We start from the raw sequence: 13,925 nt of genomic DNA, 5'->3' as shown, positions 1-13,925 counted from the left end.
GAAGAAGTGTTACCCTTTGTGCTTAAGTTTATAGCCTTCCAGAGTATAATAATTGCTAAAGAGTAGTCTAATCATAGCAGCATAACAGAAGAGATTAAAACAAAGGAGCCCTGTATAAACAGTGCAGCAACAAATTTTTCAAACATACTCCAGAAATTAAATTTAGAAGAGTGATTTTTCTAGATAGAGTAGCTTAAGTTTTGGGACAAGCTCATGCTCATTGTAGACTCTGGCATTGTGAGATTATATCTATAAGCATTTCTGCCCTCAGTGATCTTTAGAGTTTTCGGGAATTTCCTTAGGCCCAACAAAGGGAGTAAGTGAATATTGATGAATACCTACGTGTTTTGACTTGGTAGGCTCTAGAGATAATCTCTGTGTTTAGTTTAATGTTAAGGTAAACTTGGCATTCTACTTTTTTCTTTTCTTTTCTTTTCTTTTTTTTTACTGTTTTTCTGACCCTGGAGCAATGCTTGTTGACAAAACAGATCTTTGGTCTATTCCTTATATTTATAGGGGCCTTTATGAATAGTCTTGAAATGATGGGGAGCCATTTTTATGTTCCTTTTGGATACCCTGTAACTGACTAAAGTTACTTTGTTATTTTTTTATAGTAGTCATTCAGTAAATATTTTTTTAACAGATTTCATTTATTTGAAGGAGTGTGTATGCGGATACCAGCTAACACCAGCAGGGTTACAGGCAGAGGCAGAGGGAAAAGGAGACGCAGACTCCCCACTGAGCAGAGCCTGACAGGGCCTAGATCCCAGGACTCTGGGATCATGACCTGAGCTGAAGGCAGATGCTTAACTAACTGAGCCACCCAGGCACCCCTTCAGTAAATATTTTTTAATAATTAAATAAAAATAAATCTTTTCTTGTCTACTTAGGAATTTTACTCTCTAGTCATATCTTGAAGATTTTATCAGTCTAAACAGAGACAGATTTTGCTACATATTTTCTCACCCTGATATGCTTTTTTTCTCCTTACAATATATAGCATCACTGGGGCACCTGAGTGGCTCAGTCGCTAAGCGTCTGCCTTCGGCTCAGGTCATGATGCCAGGGTCTTGGGATCGAGCCCCGCATCAGGCTTCATGCAGGAGGCCTGCTTCTCTTTCTCCCACTCCCCCTGCTTGTGTTCCCTCTTCTCTATCTCTCTGGGTCAAATAAATAAAATCTTTAATCTTATCTATCTTCTATCTATATATTTTATATAGATATATTAGATATATATAATAGATATATTATCACTTATTATTTTTTTATTTATTCATTGTTTTTAGTAACTTCTTCTTGGGTTACTTTCATAACCCAAGCTCAAACTCTAGTCCTGAGATCAAGAATTGCTTGGTCTTCTGACTTAGCCAATCAGGTGCCCCTCATCTTTATTTTGTGCCTAATCCTACATATTTGTCACTTTTTATGTTATGCCAAATTTTACCTCTTTATGCTTTTTAGTATTTCTCTTAACTACTTTTTCTCTCATTCTATGGCTATAGGTTTTGCCTAGATTATAGTATTGTATGCCTTGCGTCTTGACTAAATGTTTGAGAACTTCTTTCTTATTCCTTTATGAATGCTCTCCATATTTATAAAGGATGTATGTACAGTATTAGGATATTTATAGCAGTGAATTTAGCTGGAGAGAATTTTAAAAATTATCCAGTCTAGCTTTATTCTTCATGAGTGAGAGTAATGATGCTTAGAGAAGTAAGCACAGTTTTTCTCATGTCCCCATGTGTACATCGTTTTCCACTTTGCACTTTGGGGGTTTACTTGATTTGGACAGTATCTTGGCAAAGATGTTTCAGAAGTGTTTCAGAAGGCTGACAGATTGAAGATTTAGATGGTAGAAAATAATTCACGGTTCCAGTGTTTGACAATTCTAGAAAGACTGAGAGGCAACAGGAATTATTTTGAAAGGTAAGGCAAGTGTGCTTGAGAGTAATAGCAGTAAAGGGGAAGACCTTGGAAAGTGATGGCAACAATGGAGGCAAGAGAACCTGAGACCAGGGGATAAATTGTCCTCATGTGTCTATTTGTTTAACTGTCTGGATTCCTTGTATTTGTTTTCTGTTTCAGGTTACCCTCTTAGAAGGAAGGGCCTGAGTCCCATTCATGGGCCTAATAATATGCTAGACATAGATAATAGGGGTTGAGGGAAATGATTTTAATGTGATGATGAGCAAGAAAACATAAACCTCTTTTTTGAACACTATTGTGTGCCATGCTCTCCCATGTAAATTATTTCAAAGACCAGATGTAATCAACTCAAACATTCAAAAATCCAATTTTCATTCTGTTACATCATTGATTTCAAGTATCTCCACCAGAAGGCTAGCAACAAAGGAAAGGCTGAGGAGTTCGTGTTATTCAGAAATTGCTGTAGTAGGGGTGCCTGGGTGGCTCAGTGGGTTGGGCCGCTGCTTCGGCTCGGGTCACGATCTCAGGGTCCAGGGATCAAGCCCTGCATCAGGCTCCCTGCTCGGCTGGGAGCCTGCTTCCCTCTCTCTCTCTCTGCCTGCCTCTCCATCTACTTGTGATTTCTCTGTGTCAGATGGATAGATAAAATCTTTAAAAAAAAAAAATTGCTGTAGTAGAGCAGGGGTCTGGAAGGAAGTAAATTCTGAAGCTCAAAGGAGTCCCTGTGGATTTCCTTTACACATATTGCTGTGTGATCTTGTAAGATAAATGTACTCTCTTTGGAGGCATAAGCAGGAGTCACAGAAAAATTCAGGGCAAACATCTCTATGCACAGAGTAACATGAGAAATAGAGTTGCCATTTTAAGATAAGTTTTAATGTTGTTCTTGTTTAATTGGGGTTTTTAAATATTCCCCCTGTGCTCTTGTCAGAAGTCACCTCTTTTTGATAATATTGAATTGGAATACTTCTCAGAGTTAAACATTAAAGATACAGATTTTTTTGGCCAGGGTTTTTTAACACTTGCAATTCTTTTTGGACTAAGAATAGTTGTAGTTTCTTTTATGTTAATGCCATCTTTTTATTCTAGTCTGGTTACTTATATGCTACTGAGGAATGCAGGATATCAGTACCAAGGAAAAGAATAAAACTAATTACCTATGTATATATAATGAAATATTTAAGAGATATATAGATTATTTATTTCATTGACAGGATTTAAATAAAAATATTTAAAAGATTCAAATCAAAATAAATTAATTGTGCCTGTTTTTTTTTTTTTTTTTTTTTTTTTTTTTAAAGATTTTTTATTTATTATTTATTTGACAGAGAGAGAAATCACAAGTAGGCGGAGAGTCAGGCAGAGAGAGAGAGAAGCAGGCTTCCGCTGAGCAAAGAGCCCGATGCGGGGCTCGATCCCAGGAAACTGAGATCATGACCTGAGCCGAAGGCAGCGGCTCAATCCACTGAGCCACCCAGGCGCCCCAATTGTGCCTGTTTTGAAGAGAAATAAAACTGAGTTTTAAAAGAGATATTTTTCTGTCCTGGATTACAATTGGAAACTTACATTCTGTGTTGGACTTTCCATATTTAAGATACATCTGATGATTTGGGAACATTTTTGATATAAAAATCCTGTTCATATTTTATCACAAAAGTATGCAAGATTGCCTTATGAGAGGTTAATTTTTTTAAAAAAGCCAAATATAGATTATCCCCGAAGAAAACAGCACACCTCTGGAAGAAATCTGGTTTTGGTGGACGACAGCTGTAGGCACATATTTTCTTATTCTTATAGGCATTTTCTTTTCATTTTTGTATTTCAGAGTAAGTGAGGAAAAGGAAGTGACAGAAGAACGATTCCGAGCCGAGCAGGAATCATTTGAGAAGAAGATCAGGCAGTTGGAAGAACAGAATGATCTGATCATCAAAGAAAGGGAAGATATCCTTTTTGAAAGTCCTCTTTTTTAATGTGCAGGAAGTTTGACTCTTTCATGAAGAAAATGTAAGCTCCAGAGAAATAATTGTTCTAATTTATAACAGGGAATAAATCTGCATGGGCTGCCATTTTTAGGCAATCAAAACGACACTTAACAGCATGTGCTGTTGCTTCCTTTGTGCTTGATAGGGCCACCCAGCTGTTCTGCCGCTGCTGTTATGCTGCAGAGCACATATTTGTCAACTAAAAAAGACAATAAGAAATTTGGGCATTAAAATGTAGTGTTGGAACTTTACTGAATTCTGTTCCACTACTCTAACTGAGCCTGAAACCTCTTTGTATTTGGCATTCTTTCTAGCTAAAGCTTTGACAGCCCTAAGGAATTCTACTCTGAAATCATAAAAATTAAAAAAAAATGCATTGTAATTTGTAGATGTCATAATTGATAAGTGTTTACATTGCAGCATAATACACGAAAATTCTCATGGAGGAGGAGATTACTGGGTTTAGAACTAGAGAGAGAGATGTATGTGTGAGTGTGTTTGTGTATGTAATATATATTGCACTTTTTGTAAGAAAGTAAAATAAAAACTGGTATTTTAACTTAAGAATTATATTTTAAGGTATATGCACGTTAAAATAAGCATATTTCTGAAGTTTCTTTTGGCTGGGCTACTTATCTTTGGATGTTTTTGCAGTGGTATTGATATAAAAGAGAAGTGGCTATCCTTAAAGTTAGGGTCATAGATTGGCCAGCAAAACTAGTATATGAATACTTGAAGGAACCAGTGCCCATATTGGCAATATCATTATTAACTTCATCCCTAATAATTATTTCAAATGCTCTTCAAGTGTTAAAATTATTATACATCAACAATAACTCTACCTTTTTGAACACCAGGGAAATAGAAACGTAAAGGTATAAATAATTCACTTGGGAAGAAACATTTAAAAAATGTAAATGTAGGGGCATTGGGTGGCTCAGTGGGTTAAGGCCTCTGCCTTTGGCTCAGGTCAAGATCCCAGTGTCCTGGGATCAAGCCCCACATGGGGCTCTCTGCTCCTCAAGGAGCCTGCTTCCTCCTCTCTCTCTACCAGCCTCTCCACCAACTTGTAATCTCTGTCTGTCAAATAAATAAATAAAATCTTTAAAAAAAAATGTAAATGTAGGGCGCCTGGGTGGCTCAGTGGGTTAAGCCGCTGCCTTCGGCTCGGGTCATGATCTCAGGGTCCTGGGATCGAGTCCCGCGTCGGGCTCTCTGCTCAGCAGGGAGCTTGCTTCTCTGTCTCTCTCTCTGCCTGCCTCTCCGTCTACTTGTGATTTCTCTCTGTCAAATAAATAAATAAAATCTTAAAAAAAAAATGTAAATGTAAAAAATGAGTTCTGAATTTCTTTGTTTTATCAAAAAGTGGGAATACACAATTGGAAATTAATATAATCAAAATTTTCGGATTCGATTTGCTGAGCAGGACATTTATAAAGCTTCTTTGCCTACAATTCTAAAGGTGTACTTTCTCAATTATTTCTTTTCTATAACTTTTAGCATTTGAATAATTATCTTGGATCTTCTCTTTTGTTTGCCTTCATTGACTTTATTGTACTAGGCTGGCAGCTCTCAGGTTAGACCTGCTTTTGTGGTTTTCTTCGTGCTACTTTTCTCTCTCTGGGTTAAAGTAGTGCTGTTTAGTCAGAACTCACAACAAACTGCTCGGCCACTTTGGTCCTTCACTTGTCACAAGGAATAGTGACTTGGACTTCCAAGAAAAGGTAGACTAGGAATATTTTTATTTGTAACAAAAATTCTCATTTTATAGCATCTTTTTAAAAAGATTTTGTTTATTTATTTGACAGAGAGCATGCAAGAACACAAGCAGGAGAAGCAATACAGGGAGAGGGAGAAGCAGGCTCCCCGTCAATGCGGGGCTGGATCCCAGGATGCTGGGATCATGACCTGAGCCGAAGGCAGACACAACCATCTGAGCCACCCAGGTGCCCCCTATGTAACAACTCTGGAGATAAGTGGCCTCTGGTATTGCTTCAGTGGCTTTAAGTTTTCAGCACTGGATCTCCATAGTTCTCTTAGCTTGTTCTAATGGTTGCAGAATGGTTGCTGTAATTCCAGATATCATCTTGGCCCTAGGGCAGGGAGAAGGCGGAGGAAGGAGTTCTGGCAGTTGTGACTCAGTTTCCTTTTTTAAAAAAAAAAAAAAAAGTGAAATTTTTCCTCAGGGCAGTCCCCACCCTGCTCCCCCCAACCCCGCCCTCAAACTCCAGCAGTCTTTCATGAGATATTTATTATCCAGAACTTTATTACATGGCCATGCTAAGCTGCAAGAAGGGCTGATAAAGTGGGCATTTTCCTTTACAGTCTGGTAACAGAAGTAGGGGAAATAGAAGCCTCTTTCTATAAAAGGGAGAGGAGGTGATGATGCCTTGGCGTTCCTGAGACCAAGAAAAGAATTAGTATTATGTCCACTGGAATTGGTGTAAAGTGGGGAAATCAGGTGAGAAACGGAGATAGTAGACAAGTTTGAAAGCCTGGCCAAAATTAAGGCCTTATTTATTTGGTAGTGTGCTTAACCAAGATGTGTAGCTATTTTAGCACTCTGGTTAAGAGTCATGGATTTAGTGCTGAAGTGTTAATTCAGCATGGCTATGAATGGTTTCCTCTATTAGTCTAAGTAGTAAGATACCCCAGGTGATTGTAGTAGCCCAATTATTCATTTCTACAATCACTTAGCTCAGGGATCAGCAAGCTACTGCCAGGGGCCAAATCCAGTAGGGTGCCTGCTAAATCTAGCCACGCCCATTCATTCCTGTGTTGTAGCTGCTGGCAGAGTAGTTGTAACAAAGTTGTAACAAAGTAGTTGTAACAAAGACCCCTTGGCCTGCCGCCCTAAAGTAACTTACTTCTGGCTCTACAGAAGTTTACTGACCCCTGATCTATCTTATATGCTAAAAGCGAAAGGAAAAGGCATGTCAGTAAAGTCAAAGACTCAGAAGTTGGAAATATTTTACATATGATATGAAAGGATTTGACTTGAGCATTTATTATCATAGTGAATGAAGATTGGTGTGAGACCATTATCAAAAATTGAAATTGAAAAATTGAAGGTTTTTTGGAATCACCAAATGATAGGTGGTATTTGTGGAACTGTGGAAGAAGGGAGAGAGGAAGACATGATTTAAAAACAGTGATACCCATGGTTTTTATTCCAAGTAGATTGCTCAGGTACAAATCTCCTTTACTAGCATAAACCTGTCAAAGGTTAATATAGACGATTTTACAGTACATAAAACCCTATAAAACTTAGAAACATAAAACAAGGTTATAATTTAAAACAATATAATTTTAACTACAGATACATTTACCTATCATACATGAATGATTCAGACTCTTTCATATATATGAAATCAGATAATATTAGGTCATTTTACAATCTGTTTCTGTGTGAGGAACTGTATGAATTCAGATTTTTGGAATTTTAAAGACGTGTTATACTAAATTTAAGGTTTTGTGTTTTAAAAGTTCTAATAACTTGGCTTATGGCACCATACGAACACAGACCAGTCCCTTGGTGAAAAAGAGAAAAGATATTTTATGTGTTTGCATTTGGACCAGGCTTTTGAAGATTTGTTCTTAACAATGAATAGAGAATTTATTACTAAAACATAAAAATTCTTGTAATTTTCAGTCTTTGAACAAAGCTTATTTCCTGAGAACTTAACTCTGTGAATAAATATGCCATTCACCAAGTCAAGCAGTTTGATGAACCTAGTAGATTTTTGCCTACCTAAATGAGTATGAAAGGAGAGATAAATCTGAAACTTAGAAATATGTCCAATTGGAATTGTTCTGAAGCATATTAGCAGGTAATAGTTTAAGACACAGAAAATGTAGTCATTAGAAAAGTTGATTAATATTTGAGCTAATTGTATTTTCGGAGCATATGTCTCAGGTCAGGATGATACCAAAGCTTACAGAAGGAAAGTAAAGTCTGATGTTTGCTATTTTAACTGGCAGAACAAGGGAAGTGATAAAGAAGTACAGTGGCTTTAGAGACAAAATCCTGTTTTAGTGCTGGTAAGCTATCTAACCTTGAAAAGCTAGTGTCTAACCTTGAAAAATTAATGAACTTAGTTCTGAGTCTCTGTTTTCTTCTCTGATATGTGGATAACTAATAATGCCTTCTCATTTCTTTGTCTTTCTTCACTGGGGCTCTGATGGCTTTCATCGGATTATATAAGACCTAGGCAGTTTTGAGACCTACTGGGAGAGTGAAAGTGATCTGCTCTATGCTTTATCTTCTAATTTCTGTGCGAGACATAAGTTCTCTTTACTGCTTACGCCTGTTGGGTCTTCACTTAGAGGAAACCAGGTCTGACTTTCCTCTCCTAGAAACTGGACTAACAGAGATTTTAAGCTGACAGAGGACTTCTTAGGAAAACTGTTAAAAACCACAAAAGAGTGAGAAAGTAAAAGCTGTGAAGAAAAGGAGATGCTGTCTAGCCAAAGAGATATCAATATTTGAAGGAATGTTTTTTAGTTTGTTTTAAGGCTGGAAGAGAGTTTTGAACATATTTATATGTCAAAACAAATGTGCCAGCCAATGATTAAAATTTGCTTTCTCTCTTACAGTAGCTTTTCTGATTTTCATTTCTTCTGTGAAAATCAAACAAATCTTAAATACTGATAAACTTACCCACCTGCTAAATTTACATGCTTTGGAGTATTGGGATATGCAGTTGTGCTTTTCATTCTCTTTGCCCTCTACTCTGGGTTTAGCAAGATTCATTCATTTGTTTATGTATGCATTTGTTATTTTAGTATTTGCGGTGGACTGAATTGGGTCCCTCCAACATTCCTATGTTTAAAGTCCCCTTAATGTGACTGTGTCTGGAGAGAGTTCTTTAGGAGGTACTTAAGGTTAAATGAGGTCATAAGGGTCAGGCCCTAATCCAGTAGGACTGTGGCCTTGTAAGAAGAGGAGGTGAGATCTCTCTCTCTCCATCCTTTGCCTCCCCGCTCCCAGCCTTGCACCTTAGGAGGACACATCGAGGTGGCCAGGAAGAGAGCTCTCACTGGAAACCAAACCCTGCAGGACCTTGTTGTTGGACTTGCCAGGCTCTAGAACTGTGAGAAAATGAAGTTCTGTTGTTTAAACCCCTTAGTCTGTGGTATTTTGTCATGGCAGCCCGAGCAGAATTAGACAGTATTTAACATGTACTTAGTTCTTTGGTATTTTTATTCTTTATTCTAAGTGTAAGGTGAAAAGGCATTGCAGTGTACCTATACAAGGATAGTGTTTCTAAACATTATTGTTTTTTCAGATATTAATTCTAATCATTTTCCTTTATTTTTAATTCTCCTGTTCGGGCATTAATGCACATTGAATAATTATTTTTAAAATATGATTTTGTATTATTTTATGAGATTTGCTTTTAGGGATTTCTCCACCTTCTTAATGTCTGAGATCCTTTTAATATCTGTGGTTTGTACCCATTTTATATTAAAACAAACAGCTTTACTTCCCCAGTTTGATCTTGATAGTGTTTTTATTTCTTTGGCTTGTTGAAGGCTCCAGATGTGGAGGCTTAGCACCCCCAGAGTGTTGCTTTATAGTGGGTAACACTGGGATTTAAATTTTTTTTTTTTATTTTGTACAACTTTTTAATTAAAAAAGTTTTTTTCAGTGATAGTTCTGCACTGACCAAACAGTACTAAATCTGCTTAACATCCGTGTAAAACATCATTTTAACATTTTAAAATTACTTTGGAAAGTTTCAGTAGTTCTTGCATGAAGAACTAGACCTTTAGTAAGTCAGTCTCATAATAATCATCGTTCAGGAGAGTTCATTATTTTGTTTAGTCTTTTACATGACTGATCTTTAAAGGGCTATTCTGACATAATCTCTTCAGCTAAATCCATACCACAGCTTGTAATTGCCTTAGATTTGAAGAATGTTGTTGATGACTTTATTTTTAAGCAGTAGCAAATTTGTCTTAGTGTTCTTAACTTTAGTATGGCCTAGTCATTTAAACATTTGTGAATGTCTAAATGGTTCAGTTAGAAACTTATACAATATCCTCACTTCAGTTAGAAACTTATACAATAACATAAAATAAAAAAGGAACTTTTTAATTTTCATAGTTATACCCAAGATTCTACATCTCCAAGCTCTACATTTTCAGAAATAGTAATTATTGTGTACTTATATAATGATCAGAAGTTAACTGAATATCTGAAATAGTTTCCCCGATTGATAGATGGTAAGGATTGATGCCTTTTATTAATACAGAAATTCCAATCTATTGAGCTGCTTTCTTAAATCCTGGAGAAAGACCTTTGTGTCAATACCATCTTAAGCAGTCCTTGAATTTCTAAATAAACATAGCCTGGAAAATTCAAATATCTAAAGATAATATTTGTTGTGTTCTTGTTGGTCAGTTTTCAACTAGTTGTTTCAACTAGTGTGTGTTTTTATTTTGGGGCCATACTTAGGAGGCTTTTTTCCGCACAAAAACTGATAAACACAGGAGAAACGGCAAGATGCAAAAAGAGTAAATACGAGATGAAACCAACAGAAAAGAAGGTTAGGAATACTAATTGCCCTAGTGAGAAATTTGCACTAGACAGTTTGACAATAGAGAAGAGAGGCTATATGCTATGGTGACAAAATAGTTGCTAGTCTAATGCAGGAAAAAGTTGCCAGATGCCCTCTGTCTCAAGAGGTATCAAGATGATACCCCCAAGGCATTAGTGTTAAAAGCACAAGGATGAGTTAAGCAGTCTAGAGGCTAAGGAAATGAGAGGAAGTTTTAGTTTGAAGGTAAGTGTAATCATTGAGCAGTGTCATAGCATTTATATCTTCTTACAGTATTATGTAGTTATTTGAAACAGCAGAGAAGTGCTTTATGCTGCTAAGGCAGTTTTTTGATCCTTAAAAATTATATGAAAAGTCCTTTTTGTAAACTTTCAGTTAATCAGAGACCAGAAGTCTCAAATATGGACTTATCTCAGTGTGTATATCAAGAACACTCTAGCACCGAAATCATAAAACTTGAAATCTTGACTTAATTTTGCATTAAACTAGGTGTCTGACCTTGGATAAACCTCGGCGAGTCTTAATTTCAACATGTTAATAATATCACCACATAAGGTGATCAAATGAGCTAAAATACGCAGATTTTTCAAAACTGTAAATGTTCTATAAAAATTTAAGATTTACAAAAATATTTCCTTGCCCTGAAAAAGTTTACAACATACAAAATAGACATAAAGCCATAGTTGATAAATCTTGCAAATATTTTATTTCAGATGCTATATTTGAAGATTTTTTTTTCCTTTTACAGTCCACATGTAGAGTTCTGTTGCCCAGAGAATAACTAGATTTCTACTTTTAAAAGAGACTATATATATTTTTTGAGGCAAAGTGTTTTTGTGTAGATGAGGGAACATTCTTTAAACATTTTAAAGCATTTTTAAGAAAGCTAATTGCCAAGAGAGATCAGTCAGGAATTGCTAAGGAATCTCCACGGCAGAGAAGAGATCTCAAGGGAAATAACGCAGAAACAAAAGCTGAAAAGGCTAAGAGTAGTTGGAGCATACTTAAAGTTATTTTATGAATCTGTGTTAGGATTAAACTTTTTTTGTGTATAACAAGAAATGCCAAAGTAACAGTAATCAAAACAAGATATATACTTACTTTCCATGTAAAAAAACATCTGAGTTTTGGCAGTTTCAGGCAGGTACACTGACTCCATAGGTTTTAGGGAGCCACACTTTTTTAACTTGGCATTCCAAGCGTCAGCACTCGTGCTCATTTTAGTCAGCAGAAGGGAGTCTGCTAATTTTGAAAAGTTGGTTCAATTTAGTTTTAATTTCAATTTGTAATTGTTGAATTTAGAAATATAATTGATTTTTGTGTATTGGTTCTATCTTTTGACCTTGCTAAATTGTCAGTTGTTAATTTTAACAGTTTTACAGGTTCCTTAGGATTTTATAATCAATTACGGCATCTGTAAATAAAAACATTTTTAGTTCTTTCTCATCTTTATGCCTTTTATTTCTTTTTCTTGCTTTATTGCGGTACCTCCAGTTATGTATTGAGTAGAAGCGATGACTGAGAACATCCTTGCCTTGTTTTATATCTTAGGGGGAACTATGTATTTCATCGTTAAGATTAATATTAGCTATAGGTTTTTAATAGGTGCCTTTTATCACACTGAGGAATTTTTGTTTTCTTTCTAGTTTGCTAAGAGGTTGGTTTTTTTTTTTCTTTTTTAAGTTGTAAATGGGTGTTGATTATTCATAGCACTTGGCAGTCTATTATCTACTTATTTATTGTCTGTTTCCCTCCTGGGACATCTTTTCTGTCTTGTGCACTGTTATACACAGAGGATCTAGTGTAGTGCCTAGTACTCAGTATGTACTCAAAAAATAATGGTTACACGAATGAATTGTAATGCCCAAGTCATTCTGCCAGACTCCTGGGGGGAAAACCTGCACTTCATTGCTGGGGTTGCAAGATCATAGCAGTCTACCATCACCTGGTGATACTATATCTAAATTGTAGTAAAAGCTTCTTGGGAGATGAATAAACATATGAGAGCTAAAACTGCAAATGTTTGGACTGCTATGACTGTTAGACTTTTGAAATAAACATGTAGTCTTGAAATATAACAAGTCTGCGTCTGAGATTTAGCAAATGTTTTCACATTTAGTAGGTACGGAGGTGTTTTGTGTTTTTCTGAATGCTAGAAAACAGTGAAGGATCGCTTTAATTACATATGTTAAACAGAATAAATTGTGAAAGTTGACACAAGTAGAGTGGGAGCAAAGGCATTTCTATGTTTGCATTCCTGCCCTGTCAGCATTTCCTTACTCCTAGGTGTTAGCTAAACTTGAATTTTTAACTACAAGGCTTTTCTAGCTTCCTAATTTCTTGTACTAAATATTTAATGTATCACAGGAAAGTCCATCTTGTGGCCAAAAAGGAAATTTTAGGTTTGTTCTTAAAAGTCCAATACCTTATTTATTGGACAGAATTCCAATTCCACAGAATTCACTGAGACGTAAATATAGAACTAAATGTAGACCTCATTTATCTGTTAAATCAGGGAACATCTTTGAATGAAACCATTTATCTTCTGTACTGGTATAACTGCCTCTGTGTATTTTGATTTCTTCGTCTCCCTTTAAAAAAAGGGACCAGGTGCCAAAATTCAAATATTAAACATCTCTTATTGATGTTAAATGGTCAATCTTGTAAAATATTGATATTTTAACATAAAGGTTAGCCCTTTTTATGATCAAAATACCCTGGGGTAATGATATTGGGAATACTGTTTCAGTAATAAAGATTATAGTGTGGATAAGTTCCCTACAAGGCCCCATGATGGTAATACCCCTAGATTTTGTCTTTAAAGAAAACTGCTGAGAGGCAATAATTTTTTTTGTATGTGTCCCATTTTCATTAATGCATGGTAATTGATGGAGTTGCAGTGACTTGTAGCAGTAATGAGTTCTAAACATAATAATGCACTCTTTTCTAATAAGTGAGCACTGCTGGGGTTTAAAAGCATACTAAATCAGTTGCTTTAGTATGAATTTATTAGTTTTTTTCAGCATTAGCTTTAATAGTAGTTATTTACATAAGCGTACATCCCATTAACCGCCATCAGGGCTGGAAAACATGCTGAACTGTTCATATTTTCATATAATTATTGAACATAATGGTTTCATTTGCATTTCTAAACAGTGATGTTTCTGTCAGCCTTGGAAATAGTGTCTTTACGCAGTCCCTATTTCACATCCACTTATTTGACATCGTTAAATTTTATGCTAATGTGCTTCCCTAGAATATCATCAGTAGGACAGATGCTTGTGCTTTAATATACAAATCAGGGATGCTTTTCCATCTCCCAAATGGCGAAGGAAATTAAAAAAAAAAAAATCTGCTCTTTTAGATAAAGAGTCTGTCTCCATTTAAATAGGTTTATGAAATAAAACTTTCAGGATTAAATGTTATAATCTGGCTTTCTCTTCAAAATGCTTCG

At 35.9% G+C, this 13,925-nt stretch overlaps 1 protein-coding gene across 6 annotated transcripts in view; it reads left to right on the top strand.

Annotated features, from left to right (window-relative positions):
* The window catches only part of KIAA1328 (KIAA1328 ortholog), a 323,127-nt gene that overhangs the window by 41,994 nt on the left and 267,208 nt on the right, over positions 1-13,925 (top strand). For all 6 annotated transcript variants that reach the window (XM_059140330.1, XM_059140329.1, XM_059140334.1 and 3 more), the window contains one exon: positions 3,752-3,867. In XM_059140330.1, coding sequence (XP_058996313.1) covers positions 3,752-3,867 — 116 coding nt within the window. The remainder of the gene's footprint in view (positions 1-3,751; positions 3,868-13,925) is intronic.

This window comes from Mustela lutreola, chromosome 11, assembly GCF_030435805.1.
Source record: "Mustela lutreola isolate mMusLut2 chromosome 11, mMusLut2.pri, whole genome shotgun sequence".
In the NCBI taxonomy this organism is placed as follows: domain Eukaryota; kingdom Metazoa; phylum Chordata; class Mammalia; order Carnivora; family Mustelidae; genus Mustela; species Mustela lutreola.
The sequence above is the reverse complement of the archived record's forward strand: the minus strand, read 5'-3'. Positions and strand labels throughout refer to the sequence as shown.